The 26,569-nt window shown below is 39.0% G+C and overlaps 1 protein-coding gene across 2 annotated transcripts; it reads right to left on the bottom strand.

The window, feature by feature from the left end:
* Positions 1-1,510: 1,510 nt before the first annotated feature.
* On the bottom strand, positions 1,511-24,522 carry plekhf2 (pleckstrin homology domain containing, family F (with FYVE domain) member 2). 2 transcript variants are annotated; one of them, XM_072393743.1, is made up of 2 exons: positions 24,350-24,522; positions 1,511-3,115 (listed from the first exon to the last, which is right to left on the bottom strand). In XM_072393743.1, exon 2 carries the CDS (start codon positions 3,099-3,101, stop codon positions 2,367-2,369), a length of 735 nt encoding a protein of 244 aa, XP_072249844.1. In that variant the 5' UTR covers positions 3,102-3,115; positions 24,350-24,522; the 3' UTR covers positions 1,511-2,366. The 2 variants fall into 2 exon arrangements, with proteins under 2 accessions (XP_072249844.1, XP_072249843.1); XM_072393742.1 differs by having other exon boundaries at positions 1,511-3,112.
* Between the last annotated feature and the right edge of the window lie 2,047 nt (positions 24,523-26,569).

The raw sequence follows: 26,569 nt of genomic DNA, 5'->3' as shown, positions 1-26,569 counted from the left end.
CCCTTCTATTATTTGGTGTTTTACACAGTGTTTTATATCCCTCTGAGGAGGGAGTTTCATTGCAAAACACTGGTGAACATATGTCATTGGGAATCCACAACTCTGTAAATGACCCTAACAAATCTCCTGGAACATGAACAATTAATAAAAGAGAACCCTGAGGCTGGTGTGGCAGCTTATCCACAGATGTCTGCTCGTTTGTCTGATTATGAAGTGAAATTACAATCATCTAAACCAGCTGTAACGGGTCACATCCTCCACACAGCTGGATCTTTTTTAAGTCCATCCTCCTCTGAACTACAGGACTAACACTGACAGAAGACAGAAGTTGCTGCCCCCCCCCCCCCCCCAAATTGATCTGACTCTGGACCTGAAACCAGCCCATTAATCAACCCCTGGGATCTTAAAGATTAAAATATTAAGAAAAGAGGGAGAATCAATAAAAGAGAAGACATTCATTTTAACTTGGTCACACTAACTCGTGGATCAAATTAATTTGCAGTTGACCCTGACTTTTCCTAAACTCACGGGAAGAGAAGCTCCGGCTGAAACTGAGGACATGAACATCTTAGAGAACCCCTGAGTCTGAAGTCTCTGCAGGCCGATGCCGGTACTTTGTCCTAATTCCTCTCAACAGCCTTTTTCAGTTCCTGGTTCAGTGACTGATCACATGACTTACATCACAGACAGTGTCATATGACCAACAGGCTGCACGTTTCATAGGAAAGTTCTGCTGGTTAAAGGAAAGAAAAAAAAAAAGAGAGAAGGAACCTGCTAAGGAGCGGAGTTCAGAGGAGGTGCGTTTGTTTTATGAGTCAGCGTGACCATCTGACCTCAGAGCGGCACAGGGAGGAGTCGCCGGCAGGAAGACGACACACTGGTTTCCTGACTTTCATTCCAGAGAACCACCTCTGCCACTGAACGTCTGCTGAATTATGAGCAACGCATACACAACAGGCCATTCCACTTCCTGGTTATTGCATTTCAGAATATTCTATACATGCACTTGAGCTGACGAATCCTTTCCCTACTCTGTGAGGATTCCTAATCAGTGTAACACCAACAGGACGTCAATTGGGCCAGACACCGTCTGAACACGCTGTATTGGCTCATAATGAAGCTATGAGCCCTTGCCCCCCCCCTTTGCTTTGTTTCCATTGTACTCCACCCATGTGATGATACTAAATCCAGGTTGCAGGAATTTTCAGGTCGGTGCAACACAGAAACATGCTTAACAGCACAGGACATGTGTTCAGGCGAGCCCTGCGGGGGAGCAGTACCATATTCAGATGACATTCAGCTTTAGAAAATGTTCTGCTGCCTTGTTTTTCATTCAAGTAACCTGAGGACTGTGTGCACAAAACAAAGTGGAAGGACAAAGCACAACGGTCAACTAAATCCTCAGATTCTTTTTTAACATGGGATGGCTGCTTCAAGTGTCTGTCGAGCATTTCTGGGACCACACTACCAGCTTAATGCGTGTCAGAGTCAACCTATCATGAAGTTCCTGTTTTTTTAACAGCCTGGTTTCATTTACTAGTAACCTCTTCCTTTTTCAAGACTGAGTGAAGTCTTCCAGAAGGCACAACGTGATCGTATAGGCAGGGGCTTAGGTTTTTGACAGCTAAAGTGTGTTAAGAGAGGTTAACACTCATCTGAGAAAAGCTTTAGTTGATTTGTCAGAAGCAACTACATTAGGTCAACTAGAGAATCTGTTGGTTTTGCATATCTATATTTTGTCTTTTTTGCATTTTACTGAGAAACTTGAAACAAAACTAGGACAGAAAAATGCCTGTTTAGACAGAGGAGACAAGAGGAAATGGCCTAAATATTTTTGTTTCCCTGTAGACATTGTAAACAATCACCGTGTTTTAGTTCATGGACAGAAAGCAAGCATGGCAGAAAAAAACACAAAAAACATCAAGAAGTAATTAACTTAAGAGGGCAGCGCTGAGGAGAAGCCTCATTAGCACCTTTGTTTTCTGTAGTGACTAATTGCAGCCTAATTTAGAGGCGTGAGAGAAGGGCGGACTGAGCAGAGTGGCTGTGATGAACAGTCAGAATTAATCCCAGAGTTCTGCTCTTCACCCAGTTAATTCCACATGTTACTGATTAATCACTGTGTTCACGTAAATATTTAGTCCTGCTGGAATTAGAGGAAGAAAAATAGACATTTAGGTTCATAGAAAATACTTGTATTCCAGAGTGAGTTAATGAATTATTCCTCAGAGGTGGAATTCTTCTCACAGTGAATCATCATTCAATCAGGGAGAAAAAAGAAAACCAAAGGAGAAAATAGTAAAGTAATAGCATGAGAGAAGAGTATTTCCTCCTCAGAACAGAGACGGAGCAGGCAGGGCGGCTTCTCAGTCACTGCTGTCGTCTTCGTCGTCATCGTCTGACAGGTTGTTGCTGTTGAACCCCGACCGGCCGATGGAGTCTGAACGCGGCGCGAGGCCTCCTGACGTCAGCTGCCCGTAGCAGAACTCGCAGACACGAACCGGTTTGGACGACTGGCTGGGCAGGAGGTACTTCTTTTCCGAACACGGACCGCAAACCACAAAGCCGCACTTTCTGCAGTGGTGGCGGCGGCTGACCGGCGTGAACTTCACCTTCTTGCAGCGCATGCACACGGTAGCCTCAGAGTCAGGCACCCACACAGCGGCGTGCTCGCCAGTCGGGGACTTGCCGCTCTTCTGCAGCAAATCTCCCACACACTTCCCGATGTGGTTCATCCACTCCGACTTTTCTGTGGCGGTAGCAGCATAGACGGCAAACGACTTAGTGGGTGTCTTGATGAGCCAACCGTTGCGCAGGTCGCCCTCGTCCGGCACCGTGTCGATGGTGACGCTCTCCAGAGGGATGATGTGCTGCTTGTTGTACTTCTTCTTCTGGATTACGATGTTGCCGTAGACCAGGATGTCGTTGAAGAGGAAGAACTGCCGCGCTTTGGGCTTCTTGCGGCAGAGCTTGGTGAGGACACCCTCTCCGATCAGCACGCGGCCCGGGATGATTAGCGGCTGGCCCGCAGCTCCAAAGCAGCTCTCCACCATGGCGATCCGCTTGGAGTTGGCCTCGCTGTTAGCAAGCCGGTCCACCATCTTCACCTCACCTGCTGGAAAACAGAATGAGGGGAAAGACTGAGAACAGCTCCTCTAAATGCATTTTATATCAATGATGCGCACATGTTGGTACACTTTGAAGACAGATGACATTTTCTTTTCTCCAACATCAACAATCTGTGTATTTATATTTCACTCATCACCTTGTTTCCACAATAAGTGACCCTCAAATCCATTTTTCACTCATGGTCATGTTCACTCCCTCCCTCCTTGCATTGGCTGTACACCTGCCCACTTTATACACCATAGTGATTCATTAGTTCATCTTTTCACAGCTCAGTTTCTTTCTGCAAACCGTGTTTTTAATCTTTAAAAGTGGGGAAAGAAAGACATGCACATAAAGAGCTCTACCATAAGCCTCAAATGAGAAAATACTTTCATGTCAATGGTGTATTTTCCCCATTTTCTGCTAAAAACATTATGCTTTTACTGTCATTCCCCATCAATTAAACCTGTATAACCATATTTCCACAATTACATGTACCTGTGCTACTCCATCTAATGAAATCACACTTGAATTCACTGGTCCTCTTTTCCTAATTCAACTCACTGTTGTATTGCTATTGTGCCAAGCCACCAAATTTTCCATAATCATCTTATGTAATCGAGACATCTGTTACATATTAGCTTTGTAGCAGCTAATCTAACCATTACACAATGCGTCTCTTTACTGGAAACGAAAATGTTACTTTAAGTATCAACCCGCTCATTCACACTGCTTAATACAAACTTGTTATCTTCCTCTCAGTGACTTTTAAATGGCCTCAGTGCACATGCACTAAACAATAACATTCACTATTCACGAATACCTCAGCTCGGACAACACGAGATAACGTCTTAATAGACAGAACACGCACAAGTAACACTGCAACTTCACTTCCAAATCTCTGTTTTTTTGAAAACTGTTAACTGACCCAGGACCAAAGTTAATACTTATCTACTGCCCAGCCTCTGCCTTGAGCGAATATTGCTGGAGAATGAAATGACAAAAGATGAAATCTGTTCAAAACTTGAGGAACACTGCATGTGGTGTCAGCCTCCATTGCAGAGATGTCTGACTGCTGACCAGCAAATTGGACTCAGATAAATCACAAGCATGTCTTTGATGTTGAAGTCAGCAATTCTTTGGATCTATCAGGACAAAATAAGGCTGGGAATATGTGTTCAGACTGACGGGGTCTCACGCACACTCGGATGCAGACTGCTTTTTTAATCCAGCTGTGCTGAAGCTTCCCGTGCATGGGGGTGTAATCAGTCAACAGGACACTGTAGAGGTGTGGATAATGGCAACTTCCCTGCCAAGTCTCTCCTGAAAAGAAGCATGCATGTAGTTCTGCTTCTTGTGAACCATGAAATGTTCTTAAGCTGTGGAAGAACAGCCACCAAAATGCCTGGAACAACAAACTGAATATGACACAGCATCACCCCGCAGGGCACGAATCAGACTGTCTACAGCAAAGATGCTAAAATCAAAGCTAACATGAACACATGACCAGCTCTAGCCTCTGCTATCTCTCGCTGTTAACCGCAATAAAAAAAGTTTAGCAGAAAACCAAACACAAATTATTTTGTATGCCCTCGATTCTAAATAACAGAAAAGATCATCAGAATCTGACCAGATCAATATCTGCAGGTCAGACCTTTAAAAACTTCTAATTAAAACTCACTTTTCTCTGTGTTGTTTGGAGGGTCAGCTCATCTTGGTACAAAGAAAATTCGTGAAATTTTTCCAAGCTTATATTTATGCTATATCACAGAAAATTTTAGGGACAGTGTGTCCTTTGTAAATAAAGGTTTTGCTTTTAAATGGGTTCACATCTGAAGCCTTCCGGAGAAAAATTCAATGGAGACAAAGGATCAAACACCGACAGGTTTCTCTTTTATGCTGTGACCCACATGGTAGCACAGCCGAGCTCCTTCCTTTGGCTTAAAGCACATCGATGGAGGTCAAATGTCAGTGATAATAGAGTAGCGATGAAAGGGTCTCTGGCTCTCTCTGGCAAGCCCGAGGGGTGAGTGCAGAGTGGCGATCTCAGAAAAACACACACCAAGTTAAGTACGGGCACAAGAGCAAACACAATTCGTGCAGATATGCACTGAAAAATCCCTCGGGTAAAATTCATTCTTGCATTCTTAAGCCCTTACTTTTTAAATTCTGTGTATCTATTGCTTTCAACTGACGTGAATACTAAGTACTGTTGTGTTTTTCCAGCATTTTATTTTAACCTTATTCCTGCGTGGCAACAAGATTCATTTCTGAGATGCTGCAAGTATTTCTAAACATGTACGCGAGGGACAGACTATTAACTGTAGAAAACCGCAATACATCAGCACTTGAACACAACCAAAGTCAAACTCCTTGAAGCAATAAGATGTCAACAACTCCTGAACACAGCCAGTTCAGAGGCACCATTTGTCATAGAACAGTTCAACAGGATGAAAAAGAAGCCTAAAAACACACTTTGGAGCACCTGCTCAGCGTCAAACAGTAGACAGGCTCCGCTTAAGAGCAGCTGGTGAACACATGGAAGCTTTTAGCACTTACAGAGCCTGATATTTTTCCTTTAGAGTTGGCAGGCTAAGAAGCAGAACTCATGACAGAGTGAGTATTGGACTTGTCTAACACAAAAAATGAACATCTACAATTAAATAATGTGGCTGTGTTGTGTTGGACAGCTCACAAATAAGCAACTGTCATATTCAAATGACATATCTTCACACAAAATGTCCCATGCTTGGACAGATATGTTTAGGAAAATGAAATGATGAGAACTGAGTCAATGACTGACTGAGTCAGTGAACTGACCTAAAACACAATAAGTTAGAGCTGCTGATATCACTGTTTACCATCGAGTCTGTTGGTTGGGCACTTTGGTTATCACCAAAATATTTCATTCTTTCACATACTGCCTCAGATTTTGTACAGAGGATTTATCCAACTCAGTTCAGTGATTTTAAAAATCACTTCAGGAATTTACAAAAAAAAAAAATAAACTCAATTTGACTTAAACTTTGACTTGTTGATTCCCAAACTTCTTTTCTACTCCCATTGTCAGATCAAAATATTAAAACTCTGCAGTATTTAATTTGATTTATGATCGACTACAAGCAAAACTACAAGTTAATGATATTCTCATCCGCCCAAGCTGTAAAGAGTAATTAAATGATAATTAATGTAATGTTAAAATACTGGATTAAGATTAGAAAATAGTAAATACAATACGTCTTCAGCAGCTATTATCAGGGTTGATGCTGACAACATGGAGTTCAAAGCAGGCTCGGACTATTACAGAAGGTCTTTTCACACGTGCTTTTCAAGCCAGGACTGATGTGCCCTCGTTGTGCATCTGCATCATGAGTGAAAATACAAAGTGTCGTCACTTAGCCGACTGCAGCGTGATGTGTGTAAGAACACACACACGTCCGGCTGATCCGCCTCTGTTTGGCATGTTGGAATTACAGAGGAGGAAACGACCCGGGTTAACAAGGAGATCATTTTCACACTGAAAGGCACAATAGATATGTGAAAAGGGCTTTATTGTAGGTGCCAGTAAGAGTGGTTGTCACACTCTCTCTTGTCTAAGATATTACATTAATAATGACAAACACTGAGGCAAAGCAAAAGATCCTCACATGAGGACCTGTAACCAGCATGACTTTTGTTGTCTTAACTCTCTGTTTTTCTTGAAAAAAAGTAACCATAAGTTTGTAAAACAAGCGAGCTCCCGAGTCGTTGCTTTGACTTTTGCATACACTTGTTTATCGATGGGTGGGTTGACCGCACTTGAACAAACTCCATTAACTAAACTGCAACATGCAGAAAACAAAGTGGAGGTGGGATAAGACTCTTGGTTTCCTGCCCTTTAAAAAACACAAAACCACAGATGTAGAAACTATGCTAATTAGGCAGCAAATGCCAGCACAGCCTTGGTCGACTCCCCAGTGATCTGCACACTAATAACCCAGAGTGAGGAAGCGAACTGCCTTGAAAGCCCTAGAGAGGACAGTGGGGCTGCTGACATGTCAGCCCTGTTACTGAGGGCTTGCTACCCACTGCTGGGTAACTCCCATCATCAGAAAGCCGAGGGCACAGAGAGCTCGAGGCTTCAGAGAGAAAGAGCAACATAAATACAGGCTGGAGTTTCCCAAACCAGTAATCAAAGCAAATCTGAGCAGGACAAAAGGGGAACCTAGAAAATACTACAGAAGAAGGAAAATGAAAAATATATTTTTTCAGTAATTAATGGCAATCATGGTGAACTCAGCCATGGGGAAACAAATGAAAAGGAAAATCTGAGTACTTTACTGACTGTTATACAATACACGTTTTTCAATATAATACTTACTGAAACTGATATCTTTAACACTTACATCAGCCACACTTTTGAGCTTTTATACTGGAAAGAACATGCAAAAAAAAGGACTAAAAGCAACAAGAAAAAAAACTATTTTCATTAACAATTAGCCCATCGAGTATATTCAATTATTTGGTCTTTAAAAGGTCAGAAAATAAATGTCATTAATCAAAGAGTGATGTTCTCAGATTCCCTGTTTGGTCCAACCAATGGCCAAATAATGCAAATCAACATGCTAAGGATAGCATGTGTCACATTTATATTTATATGATGCAAATTCACTTTGAAATATAAGCTGAGGTACGTCTTTCTGCTGTAGGTAGCTCACAATTTTTATGACAAGTGATAACGGTTTGTGCCCTTCATTCAGGCTCGTAGACAATGTGTTACGTTTTCCCTTTCTTTCCCTTTCTTTCTTTATTCAGGCTGTCAAGCTTTACTGAAAGAAAGGAATGAAGAAACTCCAGAGGGACAAAGGTTGAGTGTCAGCCGACATGAAGCCTGCGAGTGGACCGGTTTACAAGCCTCATAAACGTTTTACCACACACAGGATTCTGAGTACAAAAGCGATGTGATGCCCAGAGTTTTACTGGCTACTGCTCGTTCTTGTGCATACTGAGGGTTTCTGGTATTGTTAAAACTAAATCTGAAATCTTGGTTTGTGTATTAAATAAAGTAGAGTAGAAACAATTTACCATGATTACCGTCATAGTGATCAAGCCATTAAATGATGACACGAAAAAAACAAAGATTTATTTCCTACTGTAAAGCATCTGCATGAGAATAAAACCCCAGCTGTCATCCCCCTGTTAAAAACTAATATGATCTGAACAGTCAAGGAGGTGATGAGTGGATACTACTGCATTTTGGCTCATTTCATAATAAGATAAATAATAGAACAGTAAAAGTAATACATGTTTCGACTCATTTTAACTTGCAGCAATATGTTAAAATTGCTTTTTTTTCCTGCATGTATTAAAATACCAGCTCTATCGTCCCTTTAAACATCTTTGCTGTTCCTGCATAATGCATCTGATGACCCATACAGGGACTGCAGAAGGATTCTTAATCTTCAGTTGCCTTCTGAGCCAGTTAAACACCAGCGTAAGTACCCTGGTTTCTTATGTAAATCTGAACATGAACATGAATATTTTATTCTTAAGATGTTATTGCCCAATCTTCACACAACAATCCTCCCGCCAAGCTGATTAACTTCATGTCACTTTACTTCAGTTATAGTTCAGTTATATTTTCTTTTATGCTTTTAGTGACTCATAAAGAAACGGAGGATGTAGTATTACACATGATTTCTCAACGCGTTCATGTAAAGAGGCTTCTGTGGTTTGAATGCTGCTAAATAAAGGCATAAAGAAAGGTGTTTGAAATGCCAGGATCTGAGTTTAACTTCTCATTCTGTGTCTAGAGGCAAACTTAAATCCACTGCCTTTGTTTACACCAGCTGCTCTGCCACTTTAGACCAAATCAACAATCCTCCACCTTTCCTCCAAAACTACCCACTAATTCTGGTGCAACAAAATCCACACATCAGTATTGCAGAAAAAGAACCGCGTATAAACACAAATTCAACCATCCGAACAATATTTCAATTATGCTAGCAGAGATCAAAGTGACCATGACTCCCCAATTACACCGAATCAAAGCTAATTAAAAAAAAAAGAAAAAAAGAGAAGTGGCAGCACACCAATTATTTCCTTTCCAACGACCTTAGAATTGTTAAATGGATATAATACAAATCCCAGTTTAAAAACAGTCAAAGATAAACAAGTTTTTAATACATGTTTTGTTTAAGAAAGTAGTTTAAGTTCTCCAAATTTCCAAATCATGTCACAGACTACTTTATGAAAACTGCTTTATGTTTGATCTCATAATTTAAACAACGGGATCTGGCCCAGTACTCGCCTGTTCCATGTCATTTGTTTTGGGAGAACCAGAAACAGCTGGATGAATATACTTATAATCTTTTAAAACAGATTCACTACACAAGTGTCAATGAATGTGACAGACCACTCATTTTTATGTTAATCTATTCAGTGTATCTACGGTTAGAATGACCATCACCATGTATATGAGCTACAGTGAAACTCAATATGCATCTACCATTACTACAAAAGCTCTCCATTCTGAAGTAAATGCAGGCAGCTAACTTTAGTCATTTAACAATCATGGTATGGATACGCTCAGAAAGCACATTTACACGACACTAGAACAAACTGTCAAGTCCCACCTAAAAAAAAGACTTAAAATACATGTAAACATGTTAGTCTGACTGAACTTATATGAAATATACCATCTCAAAATCAGACTAACACTCGCCAATAATGTGTTTGGGGGTCAAATCACTGCTCATCTAGATTCAATGAGCCTAAGTGCTCCGCACATGCTCCAAAGTTCCTTCTTTTTGTACAGACAGTACATACATATTCATACAGCCAAACTCCCACTGAAGCTGCTCTCATTCACATATGCTTCTGTTAATTTTGTCAGACGGCTAAACGGGTCAGAACACGTTATGTAAATTCAGTTCAGCTCATTCTAAGTGTCAACTTGTGTTTGCTTAAAACATTTCCAGACCGCTCTGCTCCTTATATAAACCCTGATTCTATAACCACATCTGCCAAAATCACAAATTAAGTAACTTTAAGACAAAATCTGTGTGTCAGTTCGGCTATACATGTACGAAGATCTCCCACAGAGGCAGACTATTTTCTCACACTGTATTTTGGACATACTTCAGTCAATTACTCGTTAAAATTATGGTGGTCCAGTTATATTGTTCCGTCAAGCTGGGATCATAGTTTGACTCAACTTTGCTTTTAACTGAGCTGAGTAAGTGGTTCCACATGAAAGAGGCTTATCTTCACAGCAAGAAGCAATTATTTATTTGCATTACGTCTCTACTTGGTGTCAGTTTCTCACCTTTGGGACAGACCGGGCTCGTAAGACAGCTGGAGGCAAGTGGCCTAAACTCTTTGTGCTGGCACCCTCCTCTTTAGAGGTAAAATTTACCAGCTGTTGTGTTTCTGTTCTCACATAACACATCAATAACCCATCTGTGGCTTCCTAGATAGACAGATGCAGCGTAAACTGAGCCAGGTCAGGGCAAAGTCGCAATGCGATTTTACAAGTGTTATTTTCCTACTATTTCTGGTACATTTCCTACAAAGAATCCAAACTGTTTGTTATTGAAGTGAAAACCAGTACATTCACAGATGTAGGAGTGTAGAACAGAATAAAGTTTTGCAATAAAGCTGAGAGATTATATAGATTATCTGTTGCTTAGTGATTCAAAGAACTGGAGGTATGTCCTGCTGGCATTTTCCAAGTAGCTCGGCTTGTCAGGCGCAAGCTTACATTTTTCTCACTCACAGGAATTAAAAAACTTAAACACAATGAAGTCTCATGGATTAGCATTTTTATGCTTTGGGTACTCAGCTACTTTAATCATGCAGCAGTTGTTACAAAGCACTACACTGTCCGATCAGGCGCAAATGGTAATGACGTGCTGAGGAAATAATAGCGAAAGATGTAATAAAGGCAAAAAAATTAAAGGCTTTCTGTACACGAGTAGTTTTGATAACACTCGGTTGGAGTTTGCTGTTTTGAATGTCAATAACGACTGGCTGTGCCACTTTGAATTACAGGAACGGCAGTGGCTTCAGATAAACCAAGTTATCAATTATTAAGAGTGCTTTCCTCTCTCTCTCTCTCTCAGTTTACAAGATGTGGTAATTTACTGCTGGTGCAAAATCAGAATAAATATTTCCAAATACGTGAAAAACCTGAGTAAGATTAAGTACTGCATTCTTCATAACAAATGGAGCAAAGACTTCACAGCAGGGGGTGTTGAGCACAAGCTGTTTTCTTATTCTCACGGACTGTCCTTCAGAGGAGAGGAAAGACGCTATCAACCTAAGTCCATGTAATAAAAATAAGGCCTCCGAGTGACACACGACACCATTACCTATTAATGATTTGCTTGTGGTTTCTCGTTTGAGCGGGTATTTGAGAAAAAACCCACAACAATTAGAAAGCTGGAGGACTAAATAAAAGTCTCTGCAAGCCTTCTTCCCACTGTGAGACCGTGCACAACTACAGCCGGTGGAGCAGAAACAGCACTTCTACGTGACCTATTGTGGCTCTATAAACAGTGTAAATATGTACATTTCTCCAAGTTGCTGGATAGAGATATTTGATTAGAGTATTTCCACCTTTATGCACCAGACCGTGAGCATTTTTTACTTTTTGCCAATCTTAAAGTCTACCAGAGAAGTGCTGGATTTGTACAGTTTGACCTGAAAACAAATGTACCAGGTAATAAAAACAGAAATTCCACAAGGTACCTTGAGATTGTTGTCAGCAAATGTAGGTCCAATGCAATCATTTAAACATTAATGGTAACTTTTTCTTCACTAGATTGTCTTGTATTTAATTTACCAAATTCCAAGTTAAATGCCCCAACCTTCCTTTGGAAATATTACAAATTGTTAGGTTTGGGTCTTCTTTGATGACAGTGAAACTTCCAGACCAAGAAAAATGCTCGTTGGGAGGCCTCTGTGGCTGCATTGCTATACGCATGGTGTGTTTCCGATTGACTGGTTGCAGCAGGTTGAGCTGAAATATTTCCGATTCCAATAACTGGCTGACCAATCTGTGCATCAATAGATTTGACGGTAAATCAAGTGACGTTTCATGCATGATGGGAAAACGTGTGACAATATCATGAGAATTTGGTTTTCTTCAGGTTATGTTTAGGACATTGTCCAAAAAACTATCGTGATTTTTATCAAGTTGAGTAAAGTATGTAGCTAACACACTGCCAGCGCTGGTATTAGTTGGTAGCTTTTATACATATACGGCATATGACTCAACACAGCAACGCCCACGTCAATACAAAGTAATCTTGAGCATTTCTATTGAAGCAGTCTCAAGGAACAAGATTAATCAAACATTAGTGACGCATTTTACGCCGTTTGAAAACACAACTAAGCTAGGGAGGTGATAGTGTTCCAGAAGAGTCACGGGTAAGCAGAAATGCACATATATTCATCAAAAGAGTTACATCAAAAACATTTTATGGTAATTTATGGATATATAAGCTAAATCTGACATTTTTGTAAACAGATATGGGTTTGAATTCCCACTTCTGTCATTGATCAAAATTTTCAGATACAAGTTCCCCAGAAACCTTATGATAACAGAACTAATAAAATGAATAAGCTACCAGGTTGGAAAACAGTCTTTGTCTCAAAGGGGATCCCCGTCGTCCCACAGATGTATTTTAACACAAAAGAAAAATCTTTCAGGACGAATTTTTTATCAACTACCCTGATGTGATGAGAAATCTGATTGTACATGTAATATATCAGTAAAATCTGGAAAAGAAGTGGTGTAAAGCTGCACATTTTAGAACATAACTTTAAAAGAATAAGATGAAGCTGTCAACTTGTCTTGATTACCAGCAGTTTAACCTTCAGTAATAACCTACTGGGAAGCCTTGGAAGGAAGGGAAGCAATGAGTCAGACGCTAAAGGGAGAGAGTGATGATGACGAAGACCGGGAGTGAAGAGAGAAAGAGCGTTTCTGTAGGCTGTAAACAGCAACCGCAGAAACAAGGACACCCATTTACCCTCAGGGGGTAATGTGAGGGCAGATACCACCGAGGATGAGGCAGTGTCATTGTTCATGTCTTTTCTATTGCACATCTATGTTTAAGCTGCTGCCTTTAAGTCAGAGTTATACAGCAGCATGATACTGACAATGGAAGACGGAAGACGTGTGCAGCTTCTTAAATGCGTTAAATCTGCAGATTTCTTTGTCGTATGATGACTATAACATGTCTAAGTTTTCAGCAGATGGAAGACAAGCTGAAGTTAAAGCTTTGATGTGGGAAGATTGGGCCCTTTTCACTACATTTGAATACATCAGGGGCTAAAATGATTGAATTGCTCTAATCAGTGAAACAGAAAGACAATTCCTAAATAAAACAATTGCTTGACTTGTTACAACCACTCAAATGGGTAAGTAGGGCAAATAAATTGTAAAATACACACTGTTCAATAGCAAAGAAAATGTGAAGCGATCTTTGGAAAAAAATGCAAAAAAAGAAAAATGAATTAGAGACATTTTCATTAACTGAATGAGGCTGCATTGAGTCACGTGAGGGTGATGTTATAGGCTACACTGTATAGGCTGTAATTCAGTAGAGGAAGTAGTCATTTTAACTGGAAACAAACCTTAAAAAAGGAAAATAATAAAGACAATTGTGTTGTCAGAAATGATCTTTATTCATGCGAACGTTTGGGATATCAGATCATATCTGGGAGGAAACCAATAAGTCATGTGAGCCATTTCTGTGACTCCCATCAGAAACAGTTGGTGAATTACTTAATTTGTATTTCTTTATCTTTCTTTTTTGGATTTCCACCACTTACATAACATTAACATTTTCCAAACAATGCAAAAGTTAGACATGCCCAAAGAACAGCTGAGGCTGAAGGGACTTGCTCTACTTTTTCATGGATCTGATACACCAAAGTAAAGGGAAGATGAGATGAAAAAACTAATCAATATAGTAAATTAACATATTTTGTGGTTTGAGATGATTAAGTACATAGCACCTGTAGTATTTCTGGATACAGGCAACAAATCTTACTTAAATGTAAATGAAAGTTGTTTAACTTCAGTGTTCATCCTGTAAGATGCCCTTATCAGCTTGAGGCTGACCTAAACATGGAGCCGTGCTGCTATATGTCAGCAACATCCTGTGATGTCTATACACAGGATTACACAGCTTCAGTGTGAGAATGACCACCAATAAAGGGATGGAAAGCTAAATTTTTGACAAACAGATTACAGTGCATTTACAAAACAAATGACAACATAAAACATCACGCAACATATGATGATTTCCAATTTCTTACTGGTACCTGGAGATTTGCTGTACTTGTACCTCAACAAAGAAGAAGAATTGATACATTACAAATAATTCAAACTTGCTTAAATTTAAAAACAAATAATATATATATATATATATATATATATAGCTGTGAATTCACTAAGTTCCTCATCTTGAACTATCTAATTCCTAAAATTAATATATATAAATATATACATATACACAAAAATGTTTATGTTTATGTATTTAGCAGACGCTTTTATCCAAAGCGACTTCCAAATGAAGATATAACAAGCTACATAAAAAGCTAACAATAAACTACATAGAAGGAACCCACTAGTCCGACTCTGTCAGAGGTGACAAAGTAGAGATAGGGTGCAGGCATAGAAGGAAGTGCAGAAAGATAAAGTGCAAAGATAGAGAGGGTAGGTAAGTACAAGGTAAGTGCTAGGATGAATACACAGAGAGAATTTGGTTTTCTTCAGGTTATGTTTAGGACATTGTCCAAAAACAAAGTATGTAGCTAACACACTGCCAGCGCTGGTATTAGTTGGTAGCTTTTATACATATACGGCATATGACTCAACACAGCAACGCCCACGTCAATACAAAGTAATCTTGAGCATTTCTATTGAAGCAGTCTCAAGGAACAAGATTAATCAAATATTAGTGACGCATTTTACGCCGTTTGAAAACACAACTAAGCTAGGGAGGTGATAGTGTTCCAGAAGAGTCACGGGTAAGCAGAAATGCACATATATTCATCAAAAGAGTTACATCAAAAACATTTTATGGTAATTTATGGATATATAAGCTAAATCTGACATTTTAGAAAATTTTCCCCATACAAGTTCCCCAGAAACCTCATGATAACAGAACTAATAAAATGAATAAGGTACCAGGTTGGAAAATATATATATAGACCCAATAATGTTGGAATAGATATTGCATCAAACATCAAAAAAGTCAGCAGACAGCATCTTCCTGTGTCAGAAACATCCTGCCAGATAAATCACACATCTGTAAATATTTTACTTTCCCAAGACAGAAATGGTTCTCGTTAATCTAATAATCCCACAGACGCACTTTGTTATCTTTATGAGAAAAAACTCCTCAAAAGAATGACCTCATAATTCAGCCGACTTTGATAAAACAACGTTGGTGAAATATCAAGATAATTATTGTCTTCAGAACTGGTTTAATGTTCTTTGTTAACTGTACAGCTGACACATTATTTTCAGACTTGAAAATGGTTTAAACACCGTTCATCTGACTGGAACATAATTAATTAATCTTTGCTTGAAAGATCTTTTCCTCAAGAGCAGAAAAGGAGGTTTTATTCTTAAGATATTCCACAGAATAATACTCTTAAAAGTGGGTCATATTTCAATTTCCTAACAAAGTTTTTATAGCCGCCATTCAAGCTGAGGAGGGCACATGATATATTGTGTAATGATTTTTGGAAGAAATACAACTTGAAAGTGACGTTAACCAGGACATCCACTGAAAAATGAGAATTTCCATCATTTTGCATGCATTTCCTTTCTTATAAGTTCAGTGTTTTGCACCTGTAGCAGGACAAGGTTATGACAAATCCAAGAGCAGAACTATCTTTACAAATACCCAAACAGAAAACGAAACTGGTTTCTCTTCTTTATTGACTCAAATGTTTTAAGACCTTCAGGCACTCTTTTTGGGCCAAATGATATGCAGGAGCAATAAAAAAGAAAGCTAACTCAGGTCATAACTGCCTGCAATCCTGTAAACTTTCTGTACTCCAGAGAGTAACAAGATTAAAAAAACAGGACTGCAGTGATATGAGGAAGCAGGTCGAGTGCTAGAATCAGAGTATTAACAGATCAGACCTCAAATAATAGACAATTGAGCTGCAATGAGACAGCACTGTCTACTAAACAGACCAAGTTCTCATCTTTTCTGACATGTCAAGTTTGTAGAAGTAAAGCTGGCAGTAAAATGAATATAATTAACCCATCGGTTATACCACCTTAATGGTCCCATTACACCACAAGAGCCATTAATTTTTAGCTCACAGAAGCTCAAAAAAGCAACAGCTCTACACAGTAATTTCCAGGAGACGCTCCACCCTTGACCTCAGCTGTCTTCAAACATTGACCAGCACAGTGATTAAACATCCTCCCAACTGAAACTTTCCCTTTTAAGGTCCCACGCTGACATCAGCAGAAAGAACACTTCCACTAGACATGACAAAGTAAAAGTCAACATGGCGAAATCCCTTTTGTCAGCTTTCAGCTAGAAGGGTGGCTTCAAAACTTTGGCATCACCTATTAAAAGCAGTTTCACTGACAGTAGTTTACTTATTTAGATTTACATCTTTCAGAAAGTGCCTTTTTGGATGAGACTCTCATGTTTATCACACAATTCAATTTGCCACAATTCCAATTACTAAAATAACGTTCTGTCTATCAACTAATCAGCTTATCTCCACTTCAAAGGAACTGAGGAAATTCAGGTGCACAGGCCTTTGTTCATATGTTCATGTGCTGCTAAAATACTCTGGAATATGGTTTTGATTATAACAAAGGATGACTGCATGAGAATGGATTTAAAAAACAAAATCTTTAAGACCAAAGCAAACTGACTTGAATAAATTGAGATTTATTTCAAAGTATCCTGAGAAAGCGCTGGGAAATTCCAATATGAGGAGTGAAATTGGCTGGTTTTAAACCACACCAGCCTTACAACTGGTTAGAAAATGCTCTCTGCTGCTGACAGGGATTTTCAGACATCAGATTTAGCTCACACACAATCGCTGCAGATGTTCTAGTTCAGGCCGTGGTGCCAAAACAAATACGTTTTGGTTCCTTTATCATATGAAGTCTTATCAATAAGCAGTGGTATCAGAGCCTTGCTTTGCTGAGACTTCTGTTTTTCCCTGGGAAACTGCAGCCACAGAAGGAAACCATCTAGTTATTGCTCATGTTCGTCTTCACAGGCAGCAGCAGGGTTGGTTTAGTCAGTCACTCATACAGGTTCAAACAGATCTCATGCACAGATAGGCAAATCAGCAAACTGATTAGTCAAGCACATGTGGAAACACGTAAAGGATCACGGGGTGAAAGCCTTCAAATGCTAAAGCTGTACAGACGGTTTATGTCAAGGCTGCCAAACGCAACCATTTACTCCCATTTTATGACTAATTCCTGTGTTACATGGAAATATGCACCTCCACTTTACCTTTTCTTTTTTATTTGCCACTGCATAACTTGTAAAATACTGCAACAATGTGCAAGCTGTGTGCATGTCATATAAGTGAGTGAAAGAGAAAGCACTAATGCGAGGCTTTTGTCAACTCAATTCTGCCTGAGCCGTCATTCAGCTGTCTGCTTGGTAAGGCTGAAGCCGTCCTTCGCTCCAGCTTGGCCCCTTTAATTAGCTCAAAAATTCAGTTAATTCTTCAAAATAACAAACTTAAAGGGGAACTCTGGGATTTTTAAAGCTAGACCTTATTTCTGGCATGAAATACGTTTATCTACTCATCGAGAACAGTTTGGCGAAAGTTGGCGTCCTTCGAAAGCCGTTTAGAAAACTTGCGATCCATATAACGGAGTGAACGGGGCAGGGACGATGCGGCCTCTAAATAAGGCGTTATCTGTCTTTATTTCACCAATTCTTTAAGAAGAATGAATGAACGAACGTGTACTATAGCTCTGTTAGCTCATTGGTGCTGTTACGCGACTACTGGCGGCTATAGGAGAGCTAACAGAGGGATTTCTACACAGGCACCTGACTGGGACCAAAAATACCGGAGTTCCCCTTTAAAATTGTCTGAAATACTGCAAAGAAGAGAGCCACGTATTGTATGCGCTAATGTCTAGCAAATATGTACAAAATGTGACACGTTGACAGAATATAAACATACTCGCTGAAATAAAAGATCAATCAAAATGTATCAAAACTCAACTGGTTTTGCTTGTCTATTTAATTACATTTTTGTTTTCAGTTGGTATTGATTGGCTCTGTCAAAACCATGAAAAAATGTAGCCAACAGACCTGTTTACTGACAGAAAGCAAAACAGTTTCTTTTAATCAAGCGTGAGGCACATTTCAGAAGTTTAGCTCAACTCATTACAAAGTAAAACTGTCTTCCAAATCCTTTTTCATTATAAAAACTGGAAAAGCTTTCATTAAAATAAATGTCACATGTCACGCAGCACTCATGTTGCATCAGACTTGAAAGAGGAAAAGCATGAATATGTTGCATCAGGTCTAAACAGGTTGAATTTGCTTGACAACGGGATGGAAACACAATTACAGATGTGTCTAGCAATCAACTCGAGTCGAGACGCAAAGTGTATTTGTTCATTATCAAAACATTTATCAGTATTGCAAAGTGGAAGAAATACGAGCAGGTTGTGTTGAATAGGTGGAATTTCACATTTCTGAGCGAGTGCTTCTAAATTTCTAGTTAAGGGCACCAATTGTACTTGTGGAAAAGTTTAGTCTGGACTGCTGATTTGTGTATGTTTTGCTCTAGCAGGACCAGACCTGATGACATAATTGCTCACCATTTGATGAGTACATTATGGAAGAATAAAGAGAGTCTTCTATTACGTTATTTGCAACTGGGCTCATGAGAGTGGAATGACTAAAAAACCAGAACCGTTTGCAGTCTTTTATCCCATCTTCTTTTTTTTTGCAGTCCAGTGAACTGCAAATACATCAGAAACAAGGGGGCTTACCCCCCCCGCCTAAACCTATGCAAAATACTAATACATTTAAATATGACAAATGTTACCCGTGGTGGTTCCTTTTTAACCCTCTGCATTATGCAGCGTAATGCTTTGAATATCATCTTCATTTTAAAATCGTTCAAGTTTTCCTATTGATTTCTACAATCTGCCGATTAGGCAGTAAACCAGCAGAGCATGACCTAATAAGGAGAATGGTTTGTACAGTCAGTATCTATTTTCGACATCTACACTTCTCATTCTCAGATCTTGCCACATGCAGCTTAATTCACTATTAGCACTTAGAAACTTGACAGAAATGTTCCTGATCTGTTTTGGCCCTTGACATTTATAGGTCTGTAATCAGTCACAGGCATTTTTACTGGGCTAATAATCAACTGACCCCCCCTTTTGACATTATTTTTTGTTACATTTGCTGCAACCAGATTTGTATTTAAGACATGACACGACAGAAACCACAAGCACCACTTTTCTCACATGATGTCTTCTTTCAGTCTAATGGAAAAAGACACATTTAGGTTTTCACCACATTTCTTTTTATATGTGAAACTAACGCACGTTGGTGTTTCGGTAAGAGCTAAAAGTGATTAACTTAAAGAGAAGGTAATATACACAAAGCCCACAAATATTTGAATATATACATCTTTATCTTATTGACACCTTTAGGGACAGGAAATGCATCAAGTACAAATGCCTGCGAAATAATCTGCCGCGAGTGGCGAAATTGTGACGTGTACCGACATTTAGTGTTCCAATGACTCTGGATAACTTGTGCGTGAGATCTTAAATTTCTCTGTTCACTTGTGTTCACCTGACTGTAATCAACCCCACTATTTAAAGTCACACAATCTATCATTAATATAGCTTAATAAGCGTAACATTTTAACAACAAATCCTCAATGGATGTAGCCAGGTTGACAGGTTTTTAATAATTGATTTTAGATTATTTTTATTTCAAAATCCCAGATAAGTTAACAAAATGATGAGATCTTTTTGAATTTCAGTGTCAACACTTTTCTCTGACTTTCGGCAGTGCAAGTTCAAGTGAAGTTTACATCACATATAAACTGACGCAGGAAGTTAAAGTGTCACATCATACACCCTGGAATCGTTTCCTGGTCTTGAGGTGGAAAGACACATTTTTAAAAGGTGTTACTGGAAGGTCTGGGTACCAGAGGTTTTATAGAAGTTTCAACAGTTTTAACGGTTTGATCAGACAGAGGCAGCTAATAAAAGGGCTTTCCTGTTCCTCTGAATAACAAAAATGCTTCAAATCAGCCTCCCACCTCAGCATTTTTTATTACGGGTAACTTCATAAGAGTTAAGGACATAAAGGGGTGGATACAGGTAAACTGAAAGCAGGGCTTTACACTAACTTTTTATATTGGTTGCACTGGTGCACCTCATTTTCTAACTGTTTTTTTTTTAAGATGCAACACCACAACATTTAAGTGTGCCCAAATTTTCCATGTTGCTTTCAGTATAGTAATACAGTTTTTATACCTGAAATAGTGTCCCTAAACCCAGAGAAAAGGCTGATAAATGTCTTTCCTGTTGAATGTCGTACCATCTGTGGTCTGCGCGTGTATGATGAGATCTGGTGTTAATACCAAAGCAAGAAGCAAGAGCTAGAGAGCTAAATTCCCCACTTCTAAGGTACAGCGAATGCAGCATCTTCTGAAGATATAGTTAGGTAGAGATACAGAGCTATTATTTTTGATAACAGCGTGGAATGATGCAATGATATATTTTGCAGCTCAAACTGAAGCATTTACAGCTCGTTCCCACCACTGACAGAATTTGAAGAACTAATATTTAATCATTCAAATAAAACAGAAAAAAAGAGTCATCTGAAATCCAAAGTACAATAAAACACCCACTCCCTAAACACACAAGCCTTTGACTGAGTTTTTTTTCCTCTTGTAAGTAAGCTCATTAGCCAGTCACTCTCTGTATTTCAGTCACTGTTGTCCCCAAAGTGCAGGAAACCACAATGATGCCACGATCTGATCTCAGAAAGATTCAAATAAACAAAGGGCAAGTTACACATTTTCACACCCATCAAAATTGGGCTGCATTAGCTTTTTTAGTACAATATCAGTGTTACTCTTCCCCTCAAGTACCAAAACAAACTCCAAAATTACACTCAGGAAATCAGGTAATCTGTTTGTTTAACTGAGGAGAGGCTGACGTGTCAGAGAGGAGGCAACAAGCTCTCCTTATGCACATAATCTGCATCCATTTATAAACCTGGACACAGGATTATGCACTGGTTATTGGATTACACAGGAACCCAGACAGGACTCCCTGTGCTTGTAGAGTGGACAAAGAGGTGGTGTAGATGGGTTGCTGGACTGTCAGGTAGTTTAGTTAACTATGCCCTCATAAACTCTGGAAGAACTAGTTTAACCAGTAGATTATGCAAAGAGGAAACAAATAGGTTAGCTGATTGACGAGCCAAAAAGAAACTTTACATCTCCTCCAAAAGCTTGAGCACCTGATAAATCAAATTGAACAGAGGATTGTGTTGTACTTCATCAGCTGTTTTGGTCAAGAATTAGAATTAGAAGCGATGGTTTCTTACAGTTAGAGTCAGTAATGACAAGTTTATTTGCTTCTTGCAAAGATGGTGGTCTCAAGATGAATGCAAATTATGTGTGATGTATCCTGTTGAAGAATATGTGAGCGCAGCACTCAGGGATTCAAAACTAAAGGTTAGAAATGCAGAGCTCAACCGAAACTGAGACCATAACCGAGGGAAACAGTTGCACTACAGGATATGTCAAGGTGGATCTAAATAACATCCCCCATCTTTATCACTTCATGAAATATTAGATCAAATCAATTCACATATTATACACAAAGATATGATCTAACACACGATTTCCTGTAACCGCCTCCTTCAGCAGAGGTGTTCAGTCGAACCTTTAATGATTATTCATTATCCTATATCACATTTCAAGAACATACAATTCTAAATCTGACATCCAGCATGAAAGGCTGTCACTCACATCTGTCTAAAGGTCCCATAGAGGCAGATTTATCAAAGTGGACTCCCGTCACCATAAAGTAGATCACAAAGCTCCATTATGACCGTTAATCTTTCCCTTCTCTTCACATTTTCTCTTTCCATCTGCTTGAGGGCTGCAAGACATTTCAGTAGAAAAACCCACCATACTCAAGTGTAAAAGACTCTCTTCCAAGCAATTAGCTTTAGCTCTAACAATTATTTATATGCATGCTACAATGTGATGAAACGTACTCTATAAATGTTACAGGTCGGTGAACTCTTAAACCAACTGAACAACTAATCATTTACATCATTTTAAATGAATAACTAGTTGTTCTAGCAGCAATTATATGGTTAAAGAGCAAAAGTGAAGACAATAAAGCTTAAATAATAATGATTTAATTTGCACGGTTATATGCACAGTTGAAGCGAGCTGCAGTTAGAGTTCGAGCACAGCTGAATTAACTGTACAAACATTGTCTTTAAGATAACTGAATGGTGATTTTGTCAGAGGATGCTTTGGTTATAAAAAAATCAGGATTTCATTAGAGCAAAGTGACAGTCTGTAAATGCACAAGCTGAAATACAATCTTAATGGGCTGCTTGAGCATGTGCAGATGTACACAAATTCATTGAAAACATATGTCCTTGTTCCACAAGCTGGGATGATTTCCTGAGACCTTAAAGAAATGTCTGTGATGTGCTTGAATTCACACCTATATTAACATTGACCTGTTTTAAGGAACAGATTCACTCAGCTCCACTTCACCCCTATGTTCTGCGAGGTCAGCGATACTTATTAACCCTGGAAACACATCATCACCACATCTCAGAGCATTCAGCAAGTAGCCTGAGAGCTTACACTAGCACACACAGCCAACCGATCTCAGAGTGTAGTCCACCTACAAAACTGATAGAGATATACTTGGCCGGAAGTGTTATCCTTGAATAAATAATATCTTTTCCCTCGTCTGCACTTAATCCACCAAACTGTTGGTACTGATCCCTCTTTCAGGCTCAATCTTGTCATGAGTTGAACTTTCTTGAGTTTAGTGAACTGTACAACTGCCGTTGTCACAATTTAAAAGCAGAAATTAAAAGCAAAACACTACTGCCTTCCAACTTCCGAGGTACAGTGAATGCTGCATCCTTTGAAGATAAAGATGAAGAGGCTGTTTATCTAAACTTTGAGCAATTCTGAACAACTGGTACTCACTGAAAAAGAACCCTATGTCTCCTACAACATGTGGACTTTTGTAGTTTTGGATTTAGGATCAAGTAAGGTGTGATTGGCCATTTTCAGTAATTGATTTGGAAAGTTTGGAAACATCTCACACAGCATCTCCAAACTATGAGAGTGGCTGCAAATTCCTGTCCTGAACTAAAAGGCATGCACCTGTTAATGGATAATGAGCTTATTACCCACTTTAATTGCACAAACACCATCATGATTAAGAAGTTAGCTGAGAATAGTAGAGGATTTAAAGCGATGTAACCCATCTGCGATGCAAAACTGACTCAGACAAACACAAGACGTGTGAAACTTCCCCATTTGTGGTAGAAAAAGTTTCACTACTAGCCAGGATTACACATTCACTTCCACAACTGTGTAATAACGAGCCAGGATCTCTATCTTATTATAGGATACCTGTGCTGAGGCTACAGGTGGGCGGAGTAAACTAGACATACTTTAACCTTATGAATACAGTTATTAATCAAGGCTCAAGTTCAAACTATATGAGCTAGGAAACTTCTGATAAAGAGAGTTTAGTCAGTCCTGACCCGCCATGAATAAATAAAATACAATTAGTGTGGCCCATGGGCTTCAAAGAGCCAGCACAAGCAAGGCACGTAGTTATCATGACTTCCAACTACATGATTAAAGGTTAAAATTACTTTTTAAGTCATCGCCAGAGTAGGCAGTGGTGTCAGTTGGCAGCGTTAGCCAGTTAGCTCAGAAATTAGCCTCCAAATACTCCACATATGTTGCTTCTGGTAATTAAACTAACTTTGCTCTTCTGGTTTGGCTTTACCCCAACAAACAATCGTCTATTTCACCCCTCGTTGAATTATTTTAGTAAAACCGAAGGAGATATTTGACCGCTAATAGACTGTTAGCATGAATGGGGCAAAAGTAGCACGAATCGGCGAGGCAAGCTTAAGCCAGGCAGCAAAGTGTCAACACGAGAAACTTTCAAACTAGGAAAACTACGTACCCGACGGTTGCTCTTGCAGTGACTTTTGCAGTGACCCGGAGCTCAGTTGTATTCCAGATAGTGTCAGTGAAGCAGGGGCTCTCACACAGAGACTGACCGCTGTGTCCGCAGACAGCGACAGCAGCTGGAAACTCTGCCCAGAAAATAACACAACAACATGGCAGCGCCGCGCTGCGTTCAAGGCCCACCGGACAGCTGGTAAACACAATAACTACTGTGCTGTGTTCAGCAACAACAAAAGCAACTCGAGCTTCAAACACTACTCTTGATAAAAAATGTCCGTGTAATGTATAGTTTTGTTGAACTGATTCCCTTTTATTGGAACTTTTAGCCCCCTTTGCTTCTCCACAACACTACACGAGTTTTATACTGTAGCTTTAGTTACTTGTCACACCACCATCTGTTGAACAGCCTAGCTTTTTACATAAGAGCGTCCTTTATCATTTAAAAACGCTGCTGAAAACCCATTTCTTCTTCTAGGCTTTTAGTCACAATTGAGCTGGATATCCTGGCTTTTATTGTGTATTCTCTCTTGTTTTATTTGATGATGCTTTATTGTCAATTTCAGGCAATATTTATGAATGATTTATTGTTTTGAGTTATATTTGTATGACTTGCACATTGCTTTGATCAACTAATGCTGTTTTAAAAGATATGATTGGTTTATGACATGACAGATAAATAAGTTTCCATTTCTGCTTGAAAAACCTGACACGAACATCGTATTCAGTCAAAGCTTCTTGTGAAATATTTCATATGACTATTATTAGTTGTTGGAAATTCCCTAAAATAATATATTTGTGTCCAGTTTTTTGTCTGGACTCATTTAAATAACTTCCCAAGACAGTAAAGTGATTTACTGAAACAGAGAGAAAAACATCTGGAAAGTTACTTTAGCTTTTACACACTTCGAATCCAGGAATTTTCAAGTAATTTCTTATTTTTTTCACGTCATGATTCTGAAGTAGTTCTTCATGGCCTCAAGGACAAAACTGTAAGCACCAAATAAACTCATTATTTTATCACTTTGGTACCATATTTAACCATATTACCAAAAAAGGAAAATAAATGCAAATAAATTAATAGATCACTATGTTGTATATATGTGTTTGCTGCTACAATTTGAAACTTTAGAGCCAGAACAACTGGAAATATGTCTAATATATCTAATCTATTGATAGATTCACAAGCATCAATAAATATCAACTCTTTATAAGGTTAGTATCCTTTACAACTGTGTAAATTTCTTCTGTTAAGATGCTTGGAGACATTGACAGAGAACATTTTCTAAATAAATTTAAAAATCTCTTAAACTCTTCAATTCATTAGTAATACAATAAAAACACATACAAACCAAACACATGACCACTCAAAGTACACAAAGGTTGAGGAGAAATCATATGAATTTTAAAAATCTGCTCTCTGACATTCAAGATTGTCCTCAAAGGTAAAAAACAAACAACTGAACACTTTCATCTTAGAGATAAAGATAAAGACACAAAAGAAAATTTTTGAACTTGTTGCTTATTAACTGCATGTTCCAAACACACGTTTACTTATTTCCTCTTGATTGTATTACAGTTTTGAAGCAGAACATGAAACTTGTGATCTATCCATCCATCCAATTTCTATACCGTCAATCCGTTAATCGGGTAGTGGGGGGGCTGGAGCCTATCCCAGCTGTCATCGGGCGAAAGGCGGGGTACACCCTGGACAGGTCGCCAGTCCATCACAGGGCCACAAACTTGTGATCTATTCAAACAGATTATACCACCCCTCAGTTAACCGTGTTTAACAAGTGGCACATTTTATAACTGCAATATCTCTGTTGTAATGATCATCTTGTGGAGCCCACAATAATCAAACTAATCAAAAATTATCGTTTTACTTGAAAAAGCCTGTTCAGACAGAAATCATTTCACCCTGATGCTTAATTCTCTGTAAAACCAGAGTATGTGTGACTTGTACAAGGACAGAAGTACATCATCAGTATTGTGAGCCATCTAAAAATAAGTTTAATCAATAGGTGCCAAATTTCACATTGAAGTAACTGAACTTGTTATTCCAATGGGATATGAAGGCAGCATGATACTGAGCTGTTCCTGCCTTTAGTTCAGAGTATTGAACACATCAGGACATACAGTGGCTCCCCAGAGAAGAATACACTGTCAATCACTGTGTAAAATATTCTTTTACAATGTCCCCACATTTTCAACAAAC

This window comes from Leuresthes tenuis, unplaced genomic scaffold (genome assembly GCF_036924035.1).
Source record: "Leuresthes tenuis unplaced genomic scaffold, fLeuTen1.0.hap1 SCAF_10, whole genome shotgun sequence".
Classification (NCBI taxonomy): Eukaryota; Metazoa; Chordata; class Actinopteri; order Atheriniformes; family Atherinopsidae; genus Leuresthes; species Leuresthes tenuis.
This window is presented reverse-complemented; position numbering and strand designations above follow the sequence as displayed.